Source organism: Pongo abelii, chromosome 3 (genome assembly GCF_028885655.2).
Source record: "Pongo abelii isolate AG06213 chromosome 3, NHGRI_mPonAbe1-v2.0_pri, whole genome shotgun sequence".
Taxonomy (NCBI): Eukaryota; Metazoa; Chordata; class Mammalia; order Primates; family Hominidae; genus Pongo; species Pongo abelii.
The window spans coordinates 7,116,314-7,140,102 of NC_071988.2; the positions used below are offsets into that span (position 1 = coordinate 7,116,314).

The 23,789-nt window shown below is 50.8% G+C and overlaps 1 protein-coding gene across 16 annotated transcripts in view; it reads right to left on the reverse strand.

Annotated features, from left to right (window-relative positions):
- The window catches only part of EVC (EvC ciliary complex subunit 1), a 117,597-nt gene that overhangs the window by 63,554 nt on the left and 30,254 nt on the right, over positions 1-23,789 (reverse strand). For all 16 annotated transcript variants that reach the window (XM_063723307.1, XM_063723309.1, XM_063723313.1 and 13 more), the window contains exons 7-11: positions 21,829-21,966; positions 18,880-19,038; positions 13,864-14,080; positions 12,979-13,127; positions 10,532-10,630 (exon numbers count right to left, since the gene is read on the reverse strand). In XM_063723307.1, coding sequence (XP_063579377.1) covers positions 10,532-10,630; positions 12,979-13,127; positions 13,864-14,080; positions 18,880-19,038; positions 21,829-21,966 — 762 coding nt within the window. The remainder of the gene's footprint in view (positions 1-10,531; positions 10,631-12,978; positions 13,128-13,863; positions 14,081-18,879; positions 19,039-21,828; positions 21,967-23,789) is intronic.

Consider the following 23,789-nt stretch of genomic DNA (forward strand, 5'->3'; position numbering starts at 1 on the left):
ACTGATTTATTCTGTGCCTGAAATAGAACCAGAATTAATTTGCATTATTGCTTTCCCAGTACGTGTAAAGGGGTCAGGACAGAGGGGAACTCTGGTGGGGGATGGAGGCTGGCCCTGAGCCTCACCCCCTAAGCTTAGGAGGATGTCCCCTTCCCCCCAAACAGAAGCACACACAGCCCAGGCAAATACAAACTGCTCACTTTGTACTTGCTCCTTCACTCAGGTGTCTCCTCTGCAGCCTCATTCAAACCACCAGCTGCCCTCCCCAGGTTTCTCACAGAGCAGGGACTTGGGGCAGGGAAGATACCCATAGTCTAGAGCTTTTCAAAGCTTCCTTAACCTACTCAAGGCTCAGTCTTCTTATCTGTCAAAGGGAGCTGAAAATACCTGCTTTCAGGGCTGATTATGAGGATTAGAAAGGATTTATGGGGATTGGCTGGCTCACAGCACACAGCAAGCACTTAATAAATGCTAGCTAGTATCATTAGATAAAAGTTGGAGAAGTTAGTGTGTGGTTCTCAAGAAGTGTTATCCACTGCTATTGTCATTCTAGGAACAAAGCATTTGGGGGAAAAGAGGTGAGAATAATTCCCTCTGAGCAGAGGCAGTTTTTGTTTCAGTTGTTTGCAAGGCAAGCAGGAGGAGGGGAGAGATGGCAGGGAGGGAAGGGAGGAGAGACGCAAGGCCAGCAATGGGTAGGACTGAAGTATAGGGTGTTGGGGAGGCACAGGACTAGTGAGGGGGCCAGCACCATACAAGGGACCCAAATACGCACTGCCAAGTGGAAACCTGGCAGACTGGACTATGGTGGGGTTCAAGCAAGGCAAGGATGTGGCCAGGGCTGAAGATGCACTGACAAAGGTTCAGAGTCCATGGAATGGATCTTTCCGGAATGCCCTGGACATGGTCTGGCCCCTGGGAGTCCTTTGTTCCTCATCACAGGACCCAAGAATGTTCCCCAGGGATCCCAGCCTGATTGTTCTGAAGATGCACATTTAATGACTTCAGAGTAAAGTGTGCTCAAGTTCCCCCGACAAGTGGGTCCTGGAGAGCACAGGTGAGCTTGGGTCTCTTAAAAATGGAAAGTGGGTTGAACAAGGGGCAGGAGCTCCGGCACCTGCAGTGCTGGGCCATCCACCAGCAGCATGACTGTGGGCCAACTCCCTTAAAAAAGGAGGGGAGGATACCTGCATACAAACCTGCAGGGACTATGGGGGATCCCACAAAACACCCGGGCAGCTCAGTGCACCGCCTCCCAGTCTCTCTCCCGGCACCCACGCCCCTTGCCACATAGCTTTGCAGGGACTTCTCAGGGTGAGTGGAGAGCACTTCCCTGCCTCTGCTACACTGAGTTCAGGCATGTAACTTGCTTTGGCCGACAGAATGAGGTGGAAGTGAGGTGTGCTGCTTTGGAGGCTAGACCTCAGCTATTGCTATGAGAAGAACATGCCCAGGCTAGTCCACAGGTCTTAGGGGGAAGATGGGAGAGACATGGAGCAAGGCTGAGTCAAGTTAATCAAGCCCAGCCTAGATCAGCCAACTGCTGGCCAAGCTGCAGACCATGAGAGCAAATCACTGTTGTTTTCAGCCCCTGGGTTTCCAGGTGTCTTGTTACACAGCATGACTGTGATCATAGTTACCTGGACAGCAGGAGATGGAGGGGGTCCTAAAAGTGAAAGCTCTGGGATAAATATGTGTGTCATCCTCACAGCATGCATATGTTCATTTTGCAAATGTCTCCTGGCACCTACCACAGGCAAGGCCCTGTGCCAGGGACACTGCAGTGACCGAGGCAGGTTTGGACCCAGACCCGAGGGAGTTCACAGCCCAACAGGAGACATTGCACACATGCTCCCCACAGGCTGTGGCACAAGTGATGACCAGGAGGATGGAAGTCCTAAGTTAGACAGGTCTGGGGAGAGGTCAGAGAAGGGCTCCCCTAAAGAAGTGACATTTCAGCTGAGACTCAAAGAGCAAGAATGAGCTGGCCAGGCAAAGCCCAGGGAAGGGAGGAAGACAGTTTCAGGCACTGGGGTGGGAGGGACAAGGGCACCCTTGGGGGAACTGAGAGATATCTGAGGTCAGCTGGAAGTCAGGGAGCAAGGGACAGAACTTTAGGAAGGGTGATGAGTGGGCCAGGTTGTGTGGACCTCATGGGCCAGGCTGGACAGGTGGATGCTTTGGGCCAGCTTGGGTGGAAGCGTCAATGGTCAGGCCAGGAAGACCATGTGGGTCAGGTTGGGGGCATCTTGTGGACAGGCTGGATGGGCCTCGTGGACCAAGCTAAGTGGTCATGATGGGCCAGATTAAGGATGTTGGACTTCTTGAGAGCAACAGGAGGCATTCTGGGGTGTTAAGCAGCTCTTTCATATGGTTAAGAACTTAAAAGGAAGGTAGCCAAGAATTCTTGGATCAGAGAGGTTAAGTGATATGGACTAGGCCACACAGCAGGTATGCAGCTGAAATGGGCCCATAAACTGGTCTGTCTGCTTCTTGAATGACTCTTCTCCCCACTGTACCTCTTTGCAGGGAGGTAAGATGGTTGTGAAAATTACTAAAAGGAAAGAGCGGTAACATGTGATACAAGGGCACTGTGAGTTGTACTTCTGCAAAGAAAACACAACACATTTACCCCAGTAGTTTTACTAAATTCAAATAAAAAGCCACAGCCAGACACGGTGGCTCACACCTGTAATCCCAGCACTGTGGGAGGCCGAGGCAGGCAGATCATGAAGTCAGGAGATCGACACCATCCTGGCTAACACGGTGAAACCCTGTCTCTACTAAAAATACAAAAAATTAGCTGGGCGTGGTGGCGGGTGCCTATAGTCCCAGCTACTCGGGAAGCTGAGGCAGGAGAATGGCGTGAACCCGGGAGGCGGAGCTTGCAGTGAATGAGCCAAGATCGTGTCACTGCACTCCAGCCTGGGTGACAGAGTGAGACAGAGTATCAAAATAATAATAATAATAGTAACAATATTAATATAAAATAAAAAGCCACATTCCCTTAGCCTGTTACTGTAAAGGGAGATATGAATCACCCAGCCTATTTTTCTCAGTCTCTGCATCCTTGGTCATAGTGTATAACCCTTTAAGCCTAATAAAGGAACATGGAAACTGCCTTGCACTCTGCAGCACCCATGGACACCTGCTTCCCGGCGACAGGGAGGTCTGTGGTGCCCAGGCTTCTATTATTTCCTCTCAAGATCTGCTTCCAATACTTTACTGCCCAGAAAATCGGGATTTCATGGTCTTCAAGAAACAAGTTTCTTTCACCCTTTGGAAATGTACTGTTTTTCTCTGTGGTACACAGAATGTCTCTCTAAAGATGTCCACGTCCCAATCCCTGGAACCTTTGAGCACGGAACTTTACACGGTAAAGAGACTTCGCAGGTGGGATTGAGTTAAGGATCCTGAGATGGAAAGATGATCCTGGATGATACAGTTGGCTCCAATGTCATCATAAGTTTCTTATAAGTGAATGAGGGAGGCAGGAGGGTCGCAGTCAGAGACGTACTGGTGGAAGCAGAGGCAGGAGTGGAGCCATAGCTGGCCCTGAAGATGGAAGAAAGGGCCCTGAGCCAAGGAATGTGGGTGGCCTCTAGCAACTGGAAAAGTCAAGAAAACCGTTTCTCCCCTAGAGCCTCCAGGAGTCAGCCCTGCTGACACCTTCATTTTAACCCAGTGAGATCCACATCAGACTTCTGACCTCCAGAACTGTAACATAACTTTGTGTTGCTTTAAGCCACTGAGTTTGTGGTCATTAGTCACAGTGGCTATAGAAAACTAATACCTAATACGCCATCTTCAGAATGACAATAGTTTAGCTCATTCATTGATATATATATATTTTCTTTCTTTCTTTTTTTTTTTGAGATGAAGTCTCGCTCTGTCACCCAGGCTGGAGTGCAGTGGTGCGATCTCGTCTCACTGCAACCTCTGCCTCCCGGGTTCAACAATTCTCCTGCCTCAGCCTCCCAAGTAGCTGGGATTACAGGCACACCCCATGATGCCCGGCTAATTTTTGTATTTTTAGTAGAGATGGGGTTTTGCCATGTTGGCCAGGCTGGTCTTGAGCTCCTGACTTCAGGTGTATCTGCCCACCTCGGCCTCCCAAAGTGCTGGGATTACAGGTGTTAGCCAACACTTCCAGCCAATTCATTAATACATTAACTGATTGATTGGTGTATTCATCAATATTGACTGATTGTCTAGAGTGGGTTATCCCCTGGGCACGACCCCAGAGGTGGAGAAATGAACAAGCCTCAGCCCTTCCATCAAGGAGGGCACATTCCTTTTCCCTTCTTGTGTTCCCCGAATCACTACTTCCCAGTAGAATGTTACGAGTCTTGGGCCTGACTCCTAGGCCCCAGCTCAGTGACCTTGAACAGACACTTTAGACTTCCAGTGCCATGCAGCACTTAATCTTGACCAAAGAGGGGTGTGCCCAACACTCTTCTATATGCTTTACCCACGTGAGATTATTTAAACCTCTTGATACCCATATGAAGAAGGCCTATTAACTCCACTTTAACAGATAGGAGGCGGGACATCGATCGTCCAAACAGACACAAAGCTCCAGGCTTTCTCCCTGCCCCGTCAGTCAGCACCATCTCTTTCATGGGCCACAGCAGTCTCCTACCAGGGCTCCCTGCTTCTGCCTCTGCCCCTACAGTCTGTCTTCCTCATGGAAACCACAGTGGTCCTTGTAAAACATAAAACAGGTCACTTCCCTACTCAAAACACGCTGGTGATTTCCTGTCTCACTCAGAAGTAAATGCAACTATCTTGGGACGGTCTGCAAAGCCTTCCAAGACGAGGCGCTCTGGACTCATTCCCTCCTCTTCTGCCCCTTCCTCCCTGCCTTGCTCCCCAGCTTCCCCACTGCCCTTATACTGGCCTCACTGCTGCTGCTGCTGCAACCCCAAGCATGCACGTGCTGCACAAAGCTGTGCTCAACAATACTTAAATGAATGAATGAATGAATGAATGAATGAACAAACTCTCCCAAGGTGCCTGGTTAGCAGACTGAGGAAGAAAAGTAAAATTCTAAGCTGCCAACTGACTAACAATTGGGGCTTCTTGGCCAATGGGACCCCAGAGAAACCTTGGAAGCTGAATTCCCGGTGCCGTAAAGGATGGGATGGGAGGTTGAACACACCTCATTGTACCCCTTCCCTCGCTAGCCAACCATCATAAGGCTTTCTTCCCTAAGGACTAAACAGAAACCAGCTCTTTCAAAAGACTCCATGCTGATCATGTTGATGGCTGGCTTATCTTCCCAGGTACAGAACAAAGACAAGATGAGACACCTGCTTCCTCTGTTCTTTTTCTTCAAACGTTCACCTGTTCTTATGTAAAATGTAGATTTACTAGGCACTAACTAAAGTCTTTCAAGTGTGTAACTGTTCCTCTCACTGCTGCCCCACCCCCCCAACCAGCCCCCGCCCCCCGCCTTTTTAAAGGAAAATGTATAAATATTAAACCTCCTGAGAACCTCTTTGGAAAAAACAGCCAAGTCTGTGACTTGCGTTTTCCCAGGTGCACCCTCAAGCTGGCTCAATAAACCTCGAATGATTGTGACACCTGCTTTAGTCATTCATTTTGGTGGTTGAGATTCACACCCAGGACCCTGGACCCAGATCTGGGCTCATCCCCACTGGGCTCAACATCTCCTGAGATCATGCTCCCTGTGGGGAAGGCGGGGAGGCATTCACTGAGCACCTACCATGTGCCAGGTCTGGGCATTGGATCTGCTCTCCTTGGCACCCCCAGCCTTCAAGGTAAATGGGCTCCCAGTCTCCACTGCACAGAGAAGGAAACCAGAGCTCAGAGCAGTCCAGGCTCTGGCCCAAGGACGCCCAGCCAGGAGGGCGCAGCCAGCTCTCCAATTGGCAATGCAGGATTTTAGCCTGCTCCTATGGAATATCAGGAAAAGCAGTTTCCAGTAACCAAAGGCAATGATTTCCAAATTGAGGAAATGTAAAATATGCCAAGCAACCTGGAACCTAAAGGCTTGTGATGAAATGGCAAAGTAAATCTAAGAAAATCCCTCCAGACTAACTCTGGGAGACATGCTGACACAGGCCCTGGGCCAGGCCGGGAGCAGTAGCTCACACCTGTAATCCCAGCACTTTGGGAGGCCAAGGTGGGCGGATCACCTGAGGTCAGGAGTTCAAGACCAGCCCAACCAACATGGTGAAACCCCCATCTCTACTAAAAATACAAAATTAGCTGGGCGTGGTGGCACATGCCTGTAATCCCAGCTACTCCGGAGGCTGAGGCAGAAGAATCTCTGGAACCTGGGAGGCAGAGGTTGCAGTGAGCCGAGATCACACCATTGCACTCCAGCCTGGGCAACTAGAGCTAAACTCTGTCTAAAACAAAACAAAACAAACAAAAAAAAAACACCCACGTGGATGTGGAGAATTTCACACCCATTTCCACTGTGTCCCTCGACACCTTCTTGTGCAGTACATTTCATATACCTCCTCCTAGGAGAGAGACTCCAGCAGGTATCACCCCTCATCACACCTGTCACCCTCTCCTGATGTTACATTAAAAGGCTGTCTTCACTTTCTTCACTGAAGCTCTCACAGGCCCACACAGGGAAAAACCAAATGCATAACTTCCTAAGGATGTCATTTTGGCATCATTGACAATCCTTTGCTGAAACTGATGTATTTACTGGCACCTGCTGGGGCTGGCCAGGCACTTTCCTATTGTGAAAGGAAAATATATTGGGCCCCCAAAATCACTAAGCAAAAAGGAACACTGAAGCTGAAAACTGCTCAGGGCAAACCTGCCTCCCATCTACTCAAAGTTATCTCCCTGCTCACTGAGATAAATGCAGATCTGATTGCCTCCTTTGGAAAGGGTAATCAGAAACTCAAAAGAATGCAACTGTTTCTCTCTCACCTACCTGTGATTTGGAAGCTCCCTCCTCACTTTGAGTCTTCCTGTCTTTGCTTTAAGTTGTCCCACCTTTCCTGACCGAACCAATGTACTTCTTACATATACTGATTGATGTCTCATGTCTCCCTAAAATGTATAAAACCACGCTGTGCTCGGACCCCCTGGGCACGTGTCGTCAGGACCTCCTGAGGCTGTGTCCCAGGTGCGCATCCTCAACCTTGGCAAAATAAACTTTCTAAATTAACTGAGACCCGTCTCAGATGTTCTGGGTTTACATTTATATACTGCTTGGCTTACCCTTTGCAGCAATCATTGATAGGGTTTTACTCAGGCTGTCAGCCTGGTTGTGTAATTGTGAGCAAGTGATCTAACCTGTACCTCAATTTCCTCAATCTTGGCGACATTCTGATGCACAGCAAGGTTTGAGAACTGCTTTAGAGAGGATGGGTGAGAATCCAATAAGCTACTGTAGGGGGTGAGGAGGAGAATGCTGCTGATACCCACCCCATAGCCTCTGGGCCGCCTGGTGTCACCTCCGGCAGGGGATAATAAGTGGCCCGGCTGGGATTTGAACCCAGGATGTCTGGCTCCAGAGCCTGGGCTTCACCACTATGCTCCACAGCCCACACGTAAGGCAGGATAGGTATTCAAGGAAGCGACCATGTCCTTGGGCTGCGGCGACCAAACCATCAACACAATAAGCCTCAGCATTCACACTGTAGTCCGGCTCTTTCCAGCACAGTTATCTGCAGCAGGGAACATCTCCTGCAGTCGGCAGGTGCGCTTTGATTTTATCTGTCCTCAGACTGACCCTCTGCTCATTTTAATAGTAAAAAACACACGCTTGGACGGAGACTTAAGATGCTAATGAGACATGTGATGTATGAACAAGTGTACAGCTACTGCGCATGTGCACTCAGAGGACCACCCCCCGCAACCCCAACATGCTTACTAATAACGCTTCTTCCCACCCGCTTATGAATAATCACATAAGACTCCCCAGAAAGGGAGTTTCCCCGGTAACAGTCAAGGCTGTCTCATCTGCTCTTGGCATCATGTCTATTCTGCACCTAACTTTCAGAACATTCTTTCTCCTTTGCAATAAATTGCTCTGTGCTGCATCCCCTTTGCTGTGGTCTCTTGTTTACATTCTTTTAAACTAAAAAGACAAGAACCGAGGTTTCACAACAGCCGTCAACACACTGAGCAGCATGGTTGGGGTGAGCACATCAGCACTAACATTAGAAAGCCTTTATTTTAAATCTCATCTTCCCCGCTTGCTGGCTGTGTAAAACCTGGGCAAGATACATGGGCCAGCACAGAGAGGTATGTAACCAGCCAAGGTCACACAGCATGTTAGCACTCAGAGGAAGATTATAATTTGGTTTCCTCACACCCAGCCAGGGATTTGAGTCTTGACTCCTCTGGGGACAAAGTTGTTCCTTTCCTGTCTACGGGCCCCAGGGCTTTGACAAATTGAACCCCATCCTACTCATTTCTAGAGAAAACACTTCACTCCTCTTCTGGGAAGGAAGGAAAATGCAGTGGCTTTCTCGTGAATCTCATGAGAATTCAATAATCAAATATTCAAGAGGCACTTAAGATAGGAGCTAGCCCTGAACAAAGATTGGTTTCCGTTTAGTTTCCTGTGGCCGCCATAACAAAGCACCACAAACTGGGTGCATCATGACAACGAAGTTTATTCCCTCACGGTTCCGGAGGGCATTAGTATGAAACCAAGGTGTTGGCAGAGCCTCGCCCCCTCCAAAGGCTCTGGGAGGGGCCCTTCCTGGGCTCTTCTGGCTTTTGGTGGCTGCAAGCGTTCCTTGGCTTGTGGCCGCATCACTCCAGTCCCTTCCTCTGTCTTCACACAGCCTCCTTCCCTGTGTCTCTATGTCTTCTCACGGCCTTCTTATAAGGACACCAGCCATTAGAATTAGGGTCCACCTGAATCCAGTAGGACGTAACCAATTGTGCGATCTAACCAATTACATCTGCAAAGCCCTTATTTCCAAGTGTGGCCACATTCTGAGGTTCCAGATGGACATGACGTTTTGAAGGACACTGTTTGGACTAAACTGTGTCTCCCTCCCAAATTCTTAGGTGGAAGCCCTAACCTCCAATATCCCATGTGACTGTATTTGGAGGTAATTAAGTAATAAAATTCTTATGTTGAAGTTCTAACCTCCAATATCCCATGTGACTGTACTTGGAGACAGGGCCTTTCAGGAGGTAATTAAGGTTAGATGAGGTCATCAGGGTGGGGCCCTAATCCCATAGAACTGGTGTCCTTATAAGAAAAGGGAGAGACCAGAGCCCTCTCTTTCATTCCCCCCCTCTTCCAAGCAGAGAAATGACCGTGTGAGGAGGCAACGGGAAGGCAGCTGTCTGCAAGCCCAGAAGAGAGGCCTCACCAGAAGTCAACCCTGTTGGCACCATGATCTCGGGCTTCAGCCTCCAGAACCTTGAGAGAACACATTTCTGTTGTTTAACCCACCAGTCAGTGGTATTCACCACGGCAGCCCTAGCAGGTTAACAGAGACATGACTGACCCCAGTGCAGCTCCCACCCGGGTGAGGAGTTGCACTTCGTACCACTGCATGAGCTTCTCCCTGCTGGGGATGCCCACTGACTCCTTGTCCACTTGGGCCTGGTCTCATCCAATGCTTGGCTCAGCATTGCCTTCTGCAGGCTGCTGTCCTTGACGTCACCTTCACCTGGGAGCCCCTTGCCTCTCCTCTGAACTCAGAAGCAGGGAAGCTGTCACCGGAGACAACGTGCCCTGGGGTGTCCCGAGTGCCAGCTGCTGTCTCAGGGCCCCACACACAGTCCTCCTGGCACACCATGAAGAAGAACTATGACTGTCCCCATTTCACAGATGGGGAAACTGAGAGCTAGAGACCAGGTGATGCTCCTGTGGTCACACAGTGAGGAAGCGGGGAGCCAGGACACAGACCCAGGCCCTCTCTTCCTCCTGGTGCTGCCCAACACCCACTTGTTGATTCCTTCATAGCCAGGTGTCCACACTCCTGCCTTTCCAACAACTGAGGATGCTGCCTGAGGCGGGGGCTCTGTCTGGCTCAGCATGGCATCCTGTGACTCCTGCCCCTAAAGAGGGCTCGGGTGCCCTCTCCTGCTCTCTCAAAGCCACCCTGCAGGGCAAGCATGGCCAGCTTCACCTCCCCACCCCAGACCTGCACACGGTTGCACAGGGGAAAGAGGTGATGTGGCATGTGATCTCCGACATCCCCATTTCAGCCCGGAACCCCTTCTTCATCACCACTTTACACTGATGACACCCAGAAACCCTGGGCCTATTTCTCACCTGGGGAGAACTGATTTCCAAAGAGCTTTGCTGACAGGGATGTCTGGAGATAAGAATCCTCAGCACCCCAAAAATGGACAGTGCCTCAGAGAGGACCAAGGCCAACGGCCTCGGTTTCTGATGTGGACAAGGAGGATCGCATGGAGGGGACGTGGCCTGCGTGGATCACCGGCCAACGAGTGCGGGGTTGGACCTGAACCACCTCTGGGGTCCCCGGCCAGGAGGATGTGAGGTTCTCGCACACACACAGACCCTGGGGCTTCTCTGCCAGTCCCCACAGAGGCCATGTACCTGGCAGAGTGCAACCACAGCCTCGGTGGCTCTGACATTCTCCTCTTCCTCCAGGTCACACCGCATCAGCCTCTGCCTCTCCAGGACCTCATGAAAAGCCTGTGAGGAAAACAAGAGCTGAGTGGTAGAAACATGTAGGGTTTTTTTTTTTCCAGAAGGTTCTCCAACCGTCCCCTGCATCTCAGGTTAGAAAGAAGGATGTTGGCACCTGTATTACACACAAGGAAACTGAGGCATGGGGCTGTCACATGGCTTTCACAGCTGATGCCAGGGCCAGCAAATCTGATTTCCAGGAAACACCACAAACCACCACACTTTTGTTAAACCCAGGATGAGGAGGGGCCACTGGGCCACTTCTGTCACTCCGCTGTCCTGGCCACAGCCACCCAGACATCACTTTCTGACCACTCAGGCCATGGGAGACCCACTGATGGGAACCCAGCAGGGGTGACACAGACTGGCGATTGGAGGTCAGTGCAGTCAGCAACCAGCCAGGCCCCACTCTGACCACATGGTGGAGGCCCTTCCCTGAGGACCCCAACAGAGCAGCAGGAGACTGGGCTACCCCGGGCATCAGCAGAGGGAGACCCAGTCAGCCCTAAACAGAGCATCAGAGAGAGGCGAGGCGGGGCAGCAGAGGGGCAAGGCGGGGCAGAAGGACAGAGTAACAGACCCTTCTCAGGGAAGGGTTGCAGGAGAAAATTCCCTGTGGGGGAGGTGTTTCAATGGAGTCTTTAAGGACAAAGAAGGACTCCTTGGAGGGAAGATGGGGAGCCAGGTTCAGCAAGCAGCAGCAGAGACCAGGAGGTAAACCCCCTAGGATCTTTGGTGGTGCTACGGGCAGGAGGTGAGTGAGAGAGAAGGGCGGGACTGGAAAAAGGTGGGTGCTGAGTGTGCGCTGGGAGCCTGGTGTCGTTCGTTCATTCTCCCACCCATTCCATCCTCCTTCCTTCATTCGCTCGTTTGCCCATTTGTCCATGTCCTGGTTCATTCATGCATGCATGCGCTCATTCACCCTTCCCTGCCTGCGTCCTACGTGTCCTGAACACCAGCACCGAGGTGTTCCGAGGACTGTACCGAGGCCCTGGGACACTGACGTCACCCAGGCACTGTCTCCACACTCTGGACTCACACTGGGCTTTGTGACATCAAGGACAGGGGCCCAGAAATATCCAAGTAACAAGGAGCTGAATAGCCTTATATTCCTCTTATTTCAAATAGGTCTCAAAGACAGAAAAACCTACCCTACCCCTTTGTGGCAAATGCAGAAGCTCCAAGTGTGGGCCTGGAAGAGGCTCCCTGGGTGAGGGAGGCAGCTGGACCAGGGACCTAGAGGCCTGTCCTCTGTTCTCGGGGGACCCCTCCATTGGCTTCTCACTAAAGTGGTGCCACCACCACCAGGTTGGCCCCCAGGGAGGGCCCCTGGGCCTCTATTCTGGGCTGAGCCTGGACCCAGACATGGTGCCGCCCACCCCTTGGCAGAACTGAGATGTGCTGTACCAAGTGTTGATGGAGGGCAGGTGGACCCAGGCAAACAGTGAGGCTGGGGCTGCCCCTTCCTCGGTCTCACTGAACCCTAACAACGCTGTGATATAGGTACCATTATGCCCATTTCACAGATGTGGAAGCTGAGGGCCAGAGGGTAAGCAACATGCCCAAGGTCACCCAGCTATGTAGTGGCAGAGTCAGCACCCAAACCCAGGTGTGGCTGGCCTCAGCGCCCAGTGCTTAACCAGCCTGCAAGACGGTCACGGACAAGCTGGTCCTCTCCCAGCCCCACTGCCCATTACTAGTGAAAGCAAGCAGAGCGAAACCAGAGCTCGGTGGTCTCTCTGAGAACTGGCGAGCCCAGGTCCTTAGAGCCTGCTCTGGGGCCAGCTGACTCCTTTTCCTTGGAGGGTGACATCTTGCTTTTTGTCCTCCTTCAGATCTTCTTGTCCCTTTCTCAGGCAAGACCAAGGGTACCTCCGACCTTGGCCACCTCCGGGTCCTGACCACTCAACCCCACATGCAAGGCTGGGAGCTCCCTTCCTTCTCCTGGACTTGCAGCTGACCCACAAGGGCCCTGTCCCTGGGTGTGTGAGCCTGCCTTACTCTCTGGGACATGCTTGTCCCCTCTGGGCCACACATTGCTCCCTTCACACCATTGCCACCATCTGTGTGCTCCTGCCATGCGTTTGCACTCTGCCAAGCTCTCTACGGATCCTACCCCCTCCTCTTCTCAGCAGCCCAGTGAGGCCAGCACAACTCTTATCACTGGCTTATAGTCCACTAGGACCCTAGGGACGTAGGGGCTAAGGGACTGAGATTCGGTCACTCGGCTGACACATGGGAAGTAGGGAGATAACCTCATGCCTGATGAATACCTCCGGCTTCCCGTGCTCAGTCACGGGAACAGAACTACAACAGGCTCACCCACATGTGCAGAGGCTGGGAATGTGAGTCACCTTGAGAAACTTTTCCGGGTCAGCAGTCGGCTGGGCCTCAGCCAGGAAGCTTCTCCGTTCCTCCTCTTGGGCCAGCGTGAGTTTTGCCGTCCCCTCCACCTGGTGAGCCAGAGATGCCTTGACCAGGTCTTTGCCTCGCTGGACAAACTCTGGGATTGAAAAAAGCCACAGCACAGGAGGTGACTCTGTGAGCCAGACTTTCAGTGGAGACCCTCATGCTTTCTCCTGTCCGGAGGTTGGGGAAGCTAGTGTCGGCTGCAGAGATGATGCCTGTCCTGCTGGTGACAGACCTGGGTTTCTTTCCGCAGGTCCCACTAGTAGTGTGACCTCAGCTAAGCCCAGATGCCTCTACGTCTTGAGCCTTGCCCCACCCCCACCCCAGGGTCAGCCTTGGGGCAGAAGCATGTGTGGGACACACGCGCGGTTCCCCTTCCTGCCCCACATGCTGGACCATGGCCCACCCTCACCCACCCTGCCGCTGAGCAGGGCCACATGACTCCGGCATGACCATGAGCTGCCGCTGGGCGACAGGAGCCACTTTGTGTAAATGTCTAGTGTGAGATCCTTCACCCTCCTCTGTCCCTCTGCGGTTCCTGGTGGCTTTGATGCAGGACATGGGAACTCAATCAGCCTGAATCCCTGGTGAGTGAGTGCAGCAGGTGACCCCTGCCCTGGGCAGTGGCCTTCATGGACTCTGCTGTACAGAGAAGGGAAGAGAGCCCCAGAGAGCAGCCCAGTGACCCAGTCCCTAGGGCAGAAGCAGAAAGGCAGCCTGTGCCCGGCGCCGTGGGCACACTGCCCCAGGCTGCCAGCCCTCTCACTGCACAGCCCCAGGGACCCAGAAGGCCAGTGTCGTGGACCACGGCACCCATGCCCACAGCTCACCCCGGCTGAAGCGTTCTGCCTCCTGCCAGAAGGCCTTGTGCTGCTGCGTGAGCAGCTCCTCCTTCTGCCGCCCGGACAGCTTCCCCTCACCAGCCAGCAGCTCCAGGCCGCGGGAGATGGCAGCCAGCCGGCACCTGGTCTCCTCCTGGACTTGCAGCTTCAGAAACTCAATCACTTTTGCCATGTGTGCCCGCCCCATCGTCCTCTCCAGGGCGTCCTGCAAAAAGAAACACACAGGACCATAGCTGGGGTGTCCTGGGAACCACCAGGGCATGTTAATTAACAGCTGGGAAGAGGCCACCAGGGTCATTAACTAATGGCACTGCCTGGGAGAGCGGAGCTCAGAGGAATGAACTCCCCTTCTCTTTCATGAGCGAGATCTGGGTCTGCCCCCGAGGTGGGGATTAAGTGTCTCTCCTAGGGTGCGGGGAGGCTGACGCTGCTTAGCACATAGGCACTTAGTCGCCAGTAGCGCTCCCCGGAGGGCCACCCTCCTGGGAGGGAATCCAGATTTGCAAATGGTCAAGGAGGAAAAGCCACCTGGCTTATAGTCATCTCCCCCAGCCCATCTGGCCTTGTGGCCCCCACAGGGCTGCGGAGCAAATGCAAAGTGCCAGCAGTTCCTGGCTTTCGTTAGAGCCCCAGAGAGCCTGACTGCTGAGGACGGCCGAGATTTTCAGGGGAATGATTGGCTTCCAGCACGACTCTCCGCAGTCAGATTCTACAGAAGGCCCTCCCCAGCCCCACCTCATCATTTCACAGACTCTCAGAAAAGACAGGGGGAAATGTCAACCTGAGGCAGCCAAGGGCCCTGCACGCCCGAAAGCAGCTGCTTGTGGAATGAGAGCAAGGGGGAAAGGAGGAGCGGGCGGGGGGCCTTGGCATCTCCCTCAGCACAGACTCTGCACCCCCCACTCCCAGCCACGCCCAGCTCAGGCCTAGGCACCTCTGTGCTGGGCTGAGGCCACAGGCCAGTCCTGCTCCCCAGCCTCCCATCTCTGCCCCATGCTCTGACCCACCTCACAGACCAGGGGACCTTTCAGAGATGCCGATGGTTCTGTCAGCCGTGGCCCCAAACCCTCCTGTTGCTGCCCTGAGATCAAGTCCAGCACCCCGGGCATGGCGCAGGAAGCTCTGTGGGGCCTTGTCCTGCACACCTGCCTGCTCCTGGCTGCCCAGCCTCTGCACCTGTGGGGTCTTCCTCCTGGATCACCCTCACTGCCTCCACTCACTCCCCTGCCCGGCCAGGTCCTTCTCGTCCTCAAGGGTTCTGTGGCCCTTCCCTGCTTGTCCCCACCCTCACTGGTCCCCTACTCTGTTCTCCACTGCCCCAGGGCTCCAGTCTTCGAGGAAGTGATTGTGAGGGGCAGTCCCAGCCTGGACTGAGAGCCCTTGAAGACAGGGGCCAGGCCTGAGTCACCCATGTCCCCTTGACCAGCCATGGCCACACTGTGTGCCGAGCTGCACTGGCCTCTGTTCCCGCAAGACTAGGGCAAGAACATCCCCCGGTGATGGACAAGGACGGCGAGGCTCATTCCAGCAGCCCGTGACCCCTAGAGGGCGCAAGAGGATAAGCGGAGGTGCCGGGTGGGCCGCGGGAAAGGTGGCTCTGGCCACCTCTAAAGAGCACAGGAGGATGTTGGGAACCCAACACAGGCTGGCTGGGGTTGGCAGTGGTGGTGCAATCGATGCACTTATATTGGAGGGAGGATGGGAGTGGAGAGAGTTGAGTGAGAAGTGGGACGTGGAATGGGGGAAGGGGGCCCTGACGTGCTCTGAGTGTGGCTGAGTCCTCAACAGTGCCAGGCTCAGACTCGGCTCCCAGGTCTGAGCACAAGCTCCCAGGACCTCGGCACAAGCTCCTCACCTGACCCCTGCCACACAGATTTGACATGAGGATTAAGTAAGTCAAAATACATCAAGCATTGAGAACAACGGCCAGGCAACAGTGAACCTCCCTGAGTGTCAGCTGTTTTCATCATTATCTACAGCCGGTCCCCACATCTGTCTTGACAGCTGTTTTTTTCCTGTGTGTCTCAAGAAACTGAATCTGATGACCATCAGGGTCCCTTTGAAGGGCTCTTCCAGTTTTAATATTTAGAGATGCACATTCCAGCTCCAAATGCCCAGGCCAGAAAGATGGGATGCCGCTCTGGGAATTCCAACTCTTCTGTGTTCTGAGATACGGAAGCCATCTTTTTCTCCTTTGGTAGCCGGTATGCAGGCACAGTGAATCCATCCCTCTTCTATACAAACATAGACTGTGTAGCCCTGTCCATGCATCATTACAATAATTTGTTGTTGTCTATTTCTTCTGCTGACATGTGGCCTTGGGACTCTAATGACTAACAAGTACTGAATGCTTCCTACGTGCTGGGCTCTGCTCTAAAAACTTTACATACTGCCAAGTCTTTAACACTCTCAACTACCCTGTGAGACAGCAGGTGCTATCACAGCCCCCATTTCACAGAGGATGAAACCAAGTCACAGAGACGTTAAATTATCTGCCCAAGATCACACAGCTAATGAGTGGCAAGACTGCAGTGGGAGCTCCAGTTTCTTCTCTGAGCCTGCATTCCCAACCTCTGCAATATGGTTTCCATTAACAGCATGTGGTACACAGTAGGTGCTCATTAAACACTGGCTGAAGGACAGTCATGCTGTTAAACTGGATGATCCCTTTCCTTCTTCCTATTTGGAAGTTATTGGCTGATACTCTGGCCAGAGTCAGCTAAGGATGTATTTTCTTTTTTCTGCATCAATATCCTGCTGATAGCAAAAGAAAAAAATATGGGAAGAAAAGTCTTTCACCTTTGCAGAGCATTAATATGAGTCAGCAGCCTTATCAAACTGAAATCCAATTCAAAGGGGCTTGGGCAGCTAACCAGGAAGCTTCAGGCCCAGGCTCAGCGATGTCAGTAGAGAGGACGGGGATCTTAGGTGGGTCACTGAGTGGGCTCCTTATCTGTGTGCTGTGAATAAAATATCTTCCAGGCCTGTCTTTTGGTAGTGTTGAGAGAAAAAGAAGGCCATGTGTGTATATACTGAGAAAAAGCATATGGAGTTCTCAAACAACTATGTGGACGTGGGGGTCTTGTTAAAGTGCAGATCCTGCTTGGGAGGGGTGGAGGGCAGGATTCTGCATTCTAACCAGCTCCCAGTGTTGCTGATGCTGTGGTCTGTGGATCACACCTGGAGGAGCAAAGCGGATTGGGAGAGGCCCGTGGTGTGCAAGGGGAGGCAAAGATCCATTGAGGCTTGGCTTTCCCACGGGTCTGAGGAGCTGAGTCTGTGCTGAGGGCAGGGAGGCCACTGCAGTGTTCTGAGCCGAGCTGCCACATGGGCTGGTGCACAGGACAGGGAAATGGGTGCAGGGCAGCATCAGACGGCTCATTCCCTGGGCCTAGTACACACTGGTGCACACAGGACGAGCCCAATGTGTACCAAGAGGAACCCAATGGTGACTGGGGTGTTAGGAGTCACTCAGCATCTACCCAGGCCCTGTCTGTGGCAACTCTTAGCACTATTATTTTATAAATAGAGGAACAGATGCTCAGAGAGGTTAAGTAATATGTTCAAGATCACACAGCTCCAAACAACAGAGCCCGGAGTCAAAGCTGGATTCGCAGATTTCTCTCCCATGGGTGTCCAACCCTTTGAATGTGAGGACTTTTTTGCTTATCTGTGTGGTTGGCAGTCTTCACTAAAATAAGCAGGGAACTTTTTTTTTTTTTCACTCATCAGCTATCGTTAGTGTTAGTGTATTTTATGTGTGGCCTAAGACAATTCTTCTTCCAATGTGGCCCAGGGAAGGCAAAAGGTTGGACACCCATGCACCAGGGGTTTGTATCCCTGGCCTCCCATCAGAATAGTTCAGGGCGTTTTAAAACCCACAATGCCAGGGCTTCCACTCCAGACCAATCACATTAGAACCTCAGAGTGAAGGCCAGGAAAAGGCGTTGTTAAAGAACTCTGCAGGCAAAACAGGGCAGTCAGGAAAGCAAATCAATGCTCTGTCTACACCAGTGGGCGTCAACCCCAGCGCCCACCATCGTCATTGGGGAGCTCTAAAAATCCCAATGCCCAGCCAGGTTGCATCCCAGTCTGATTAAGTCAGAAACTCTGGGATGGAGACCCATCTGGTGCCCAAGAATCAGTACTTTTTAAAGCTCTCAGATAATTTCAATGTGTAATTTCAGGTTTAGGACCAGTGTTCTATGCTCCAGTAATACTGAGCTGGCCAGAGCCTTCACTCATTGGATAGATGGATGGATGGATGAGTAGGTGGATGGATGGGTGGATAGATGGATGGATGGATGAGTAGGTGGATGGATGGGTGGATAGATGGATGGATGAGTAGGTGGATGGATGGATGGATGAGTAGGTGGATGGATGGGTGGATAGATGGATGGATGAGTAGGTGGATGGATGGATGGATGAGTAGGTGGATGGATGGATGGATGGATGGATGAGTAGGTGGATGGATGGATGGATGGATGAGCAGGTGGATGGGTGGGTGGGTGGACGGGTGGATGGATGGGTGGGTGGATGGATGGATGGATGGAGGGATGGATGGATGGATAAATGGGTGGGAGGGCAGATGGATGGATGGGTGGGTGGATGGATGGATGGGTGGGTGGATGGATGGATGGATGGGTAGGTGGATAGATGGATAGATGGATAAATGGGTGGGAGGGCAGATGGATGGATGGGTAGATGGATGGATGGGTGGATGGATAGATGGGTGGATGGATGGATGGATGGGTAGGTAGATAGACGGATGGATAGATAAATGGGTGGGAGGGCAGATGGATGGATGGGTAGATGGATGAATGGGTGGATGGATGAATAAATAAATGGATGAATGAATTTACTGTTGTTGTTGGTTTTTTTTCCCTGAGGCTCTATATAACCAGCTCCAACATGAATCTGTTAGATTTAATGATGTCAAGCCTCAAGATTCCAAATCTCTAGTATGAATATCTTTATGTTCCCTCCCGCCCCCTCCAGCATTACCAGAGCCTGCAGCTCCTGAGAATCGCACAATAGCCCTTCGGCTGCAATCATTCTTTCAGTCAGAGTCATCATGAGCTGTCGGGCTTTGGAGCTGGAACACTTAAACTGGTCCACAAGAAAGTGCTGGATGTTTGCCATCTGTTTCCAGAAAGCTTCCATCTGTGAAATGAGCACAAGCAGCAAGAAGTGAGGGGAAAAACTTACTTAAGAAAGCCAAACGGTGCATGCTCGGGAATTACAATTCACTCCTTATCACAAGCAAAGATTCTAAACAATTCTACAATTTCTGTGAGTTTATCTTGGCAACAATCACATTCTACAGTAAAGTTCTTTCTGGTTCCATTGCAGCTGTCAGTCAGTTTTGCAATGGTGTTTCAGCAGACACGAAAGCACTGCTGCTAAGGAAAGAAGGCAGTAGCTTGTCCAGCCTACAGACTCTTGCACAGGTCATTACAGTTACCTAGGGGCAGATGAAATGTGATAATGTGCTCATGGAAGCTTTGGGAATTTTAAAAGGGATTAAATACTTCCCGGAAGTAAAAGTATAAACAGATGTTTAAATATTAGTTATTGTCCTAAAAGTATGAAAGCTTAATATGGCAGAGAGGATGCTGACCATGAAAACATTTTGCTTTAAAATCTTCCTTCCCCCTCATTTTATCAGGAGCAGAGCTGGGAATTCCCAAGTGGCTTAGAATGCAGGAGGTTTAATTGCATCATCACAGACAGTCAGAGCTCTAAGGACAATGACACTAGGAATCGGAACAACTTTCCCTCATGGCCCGCAGGCTGTTCACCAGGCTCTGTGCTTCACACATTTGATATCTGATATCATGATAAAGTATGTATCTGGAGGTGCAGGAACAGGCTCGGGGGAGTTAGGTCACCTGTCAAGAGATCATGGAGCCAATGAAAGCCAGGATTTGGTTCAGATCCATTTAACTCCACGGCTGAGGTTGCCTCCATCTTGGCTCAGCCTCTCAGAGGCTGAAATGGACACTTCTGGTTGGACCAGGCATGGGAGGGGGTAGGGGTTAGTGTCACCAGAAACCCATGCTGATCTTGTTGCTGTGACTCAAGGTGATGAAACTCTGTTAGCCTCAACTGCGGTGTCAGTCTGGCTCTGCCAGGAGGAAGCCTGCACCCAGATGAACACCCCTCATCAATGCGGCTTCCCATCTCAGGGCCCCATTGCCTCCCAGTAAACCCCATACATGCTGCTGGTCAGCTCCTCCTCCCATCCCTGCCAGGAGGGACCTCAAACCTGCCTGGCACCCTCACGCTCTCACCCTGCTCTTCCCTCTTGGAGCCATCAGATGACCTGCCTTCCTCCTGCCATGAGACTGCAGACTGTCACCCACCAACTCTGCACACCCCACTCTGCTTACAAAGTCCTGATTCTCTTGGCGTCCATGACATGATTTTCTCCTGCTTCTGCAAAGCCCATCCAATTCCTCCTCTGCTTTCTTGTCTCGATTCTTCTCATCCCCTTCTCCTTAAACATGGGCAGGATCCAGGATTTGGCACTAAGCTCTTTTCTCTTCCCATTTTACACACCATTTCTAGGCCAGAGGTCACCATTTTTGGAGGTCACCAATACTTTGGAGAATCTCATGAAAACTCTGAACCCTGTCCCTGAGAAAGGCAGACATGGACAAGATACTGCACACAGCATTGGGGGTTCTGTGGACCACCGGAATCCAGGCTGGCCCTCTTCCTTAGTATCCTGGCCCACAGTTCTAAGAACATTCTGGCCCTCCAGGTCCTCTAACCTGGGCTCTCATGGAGACCCTCCATCTCCAACCCTCTCCTCTCAATATTGGACCTATTCAGAGGACAGGAGCATTGGCTCCCTCCCTCCCATGAGCGTCTTGCTCCGGGGCCCTTATTTCAGCAGTACTAACCCTGGACCCCCTCCTCCTCCCCACCTGCCGCCCCAGGCTAGACCACCATAGCTTCTCTCACATGTTTCCTCACCTCTCCGTTCTATTGCAGTTGCCTTAATAAAGTTCCTGCTGGACTAGCCCAGTAGCTCTTCACCACCCTCCACTCAGTGCCTGGGCAGCCCTTCTAAAGCAGAAGCTGAACCCAGCCACCCCCTGCTTCAAAGCTTCAGTGACTCCCACCTCGCTGGCATAAGATACAAGCCCTCTGGCCAGATCCCTCTGGCTTTACCTTACCTCGACTTGCTCTCAGCCCTCTTTAGCAACCGTCTCTGCCCCACCACTGGCCAGCACCCACACTTCTCCCAGCCAGCCTCTCCATGGTCCCTTCTTCTATGGAGGCTTTCCTAAGCCTAGGGTAAAATGAATTCTTCCCTCCACTGTGACTGCCTCGGGCCTTCTCCTGTGCTTCCTTCTATCACAAGATGTGTCACCCTGTGAAGCCCTCATCTGCTCACCTGTTCGTCTCTCCGGGCCTCTCTCAGGCAGGGCAATGTCTAAATGATTTTTGAGTCCCCAGTGCCCAGCACAATCCCTGGTGAAGAGCAAGTGCCAAGGACATGTTTGTTTAATACATAATATATGAACAGGGGGTGGTGGAACCCAAAAGAAAAGAAAAAGATGTTTCAGAGAAGCCATTCTGTCTGGAATTTAAAACTTGCTTTCATGAGCGATGCCTAGCAGCTTTCTTCTACTCTATTCCAAAGGGCAGTAATGACATCAAGGGTTACAGCAATCTTTGCTTTGAATGATAAAAAGACCAATCTGAAATTTAAATGAGGATAATTCATGATATAAAAAATAAACATCCCTTTGTGAATCTTTGCTGCTTAATTACTTCTTCCCTATCACTTAGCATCAGAAACTGGATCCTGCCTCTAGGGCAGAATGTGATAGGGGAATTCAAGTATTAGGCACACTTCTAACTATCATCTCTTTAATTTAGCCAATTTAACTGTTTTTAGAAACCAAAATTTGTGTACAGGAAAGAAAGTCCGGCACGCACATTATCGATTAGCTGTTCAGAGTACTCTCTCTCCTTTTTTTCCACATCAGCCAGGGTGATGTACTCAGAGTCACCAGCCCCCGACATTTCTGTGTTTGACAGTTTGACCTGAAGTCCCTTTTCTAGTTCCTCCAAATCCTGAAGAAGAAAAAAAAAGAAAGCAAATAAAGAAAAAGTTTAGTGTGTCTTAAATTCTAGAAAAATAAATGCTTTTATTTTTCACATTTCACAAAATATTTTTAAACAATAGTTAAATGCTCTGGGGGTTGTTGTACATGAGGTTTGACCCATTTTCTCATTAAACATAGAGCCTCAAGAATAATGGATTATTTTCTTCTATATCCTCCCTCAAAAAAAAAAAAATAGACCATACTTTAAAAATCAATAAAATAGTATCTTTCAATCATTATGAAGTCCTGGAAAATATCATGACATCCAGTGGGTTGGGAAGGAATGTTTCTTTGCTCCTCTTCTGGTTTTCCTGGGAAAGAACAACACCCCGGGGCAGGAAGTAGCGTGTATCTGACTGGTTGGTTTAAAGGCCAGAAACTTGCCCAGCCTCTTCCTGTTTGTGATGGGCCAATCAGGGGAGGCCATTGCTCTGGTGTGATATCAGCCTAGAGTGAGCTGGGTAGTCAAGGCCCTGTTTCTGTGTGGGGAAGCCTGAGGTGGCCCAGCATTGCCCGTGACTAGCTAGGCAATTCAGTGAATTCTGGTATTCAGTATCAGGAAGCCATGATAGCTGTGCATCTAAGCCACGTCCTCCAAGGTGGCCTCTAATCAGTAATAAAGCTACATTTCTATATCTCTCTTCCTGACTCTCTCAAATGATTCTGAACTCAGGAAGGAAAAGGTGAGTCCTAAGTATAGAGTCCTACAAACCCCAAGATAGAGTGTGGGAGGCAGCTCTATGTTGTCACATAGCCAACAGTGTGGCATGGGTCAAGTTTCACTAGGAAAAATAACATTGATATAAACTACTATTGAAGACCCAAGCTGAGGCCATATGTGATTTCTAATCCTCACGGCATCTCTGCAAAAGAGAAATTATGACCCATTTCCAGGTGAGAAAGCTGGTTTATGGAAGGTAAGATAGTTTGTCCAAAGACGCCCAGGCAGGAAGGGGCAGTGCTAGGCTTGTCCTTACTCTTCCAAATTCTGGGCACTCCTTGTCCTCTTCTGAAAGTTTTAAGGTTACTGCAAGTGTTAAATGAAATTATGCATTTAAATCACTTGGCTAGACTGTCTCAATAAATAGTAGCCACTATTATAACTAACATGCTTGCTTAAGTTCAGACAGCCTTGTTTAACTGGTAGAGATGGAATTTGATCTGAGGTCTGCAGACTCCAAGGCTCTTATTCTTTCCATTATAACAGACAGTATTGTTTCATTATTACTAATATGATTATAAATGTCATCGTTATCATTATCATTTTTGCCACTGGAAAGTCATTTGAATTCATGGAGTCTCAGTTTCCTCAGCTGTAAAACAAAAATAACAATGGCCACTCACAGGGCTGTCATAACTATTAAATGGAATAATGTATGTCAAGCACCACGTGCACTGCCTGAGGACCATGACCATGGTGGTGACACTGAGGATGACAATGAAGACGGTGATGTCCTTCCTCCTTCCTGGGATGCAGTGAGTCATCCTTCCTCATGGAATCCAGTGGAGTAAAGAAGAAACATTCCTTCCCAAACCCCCAGGTCTCACGGTGGTGGGAACAAGGACGATGATGATGACGATGAGGACTCTAATGAAGGTGAAGGTAGAGGTAGCAGTAAAGATGATAAAGATGGTGATGATGGTGGTGCTGATGAAGACTATCACAACAATGATGCGCTGACGATGGCAGTAATGAAAATGTTGACAATAACAATGATGATGATAATGAAAATGATGGCAGGGGATGAAGAATAAGAGGCTAGTGATAGTAGTAATGAGAATAATGATGAC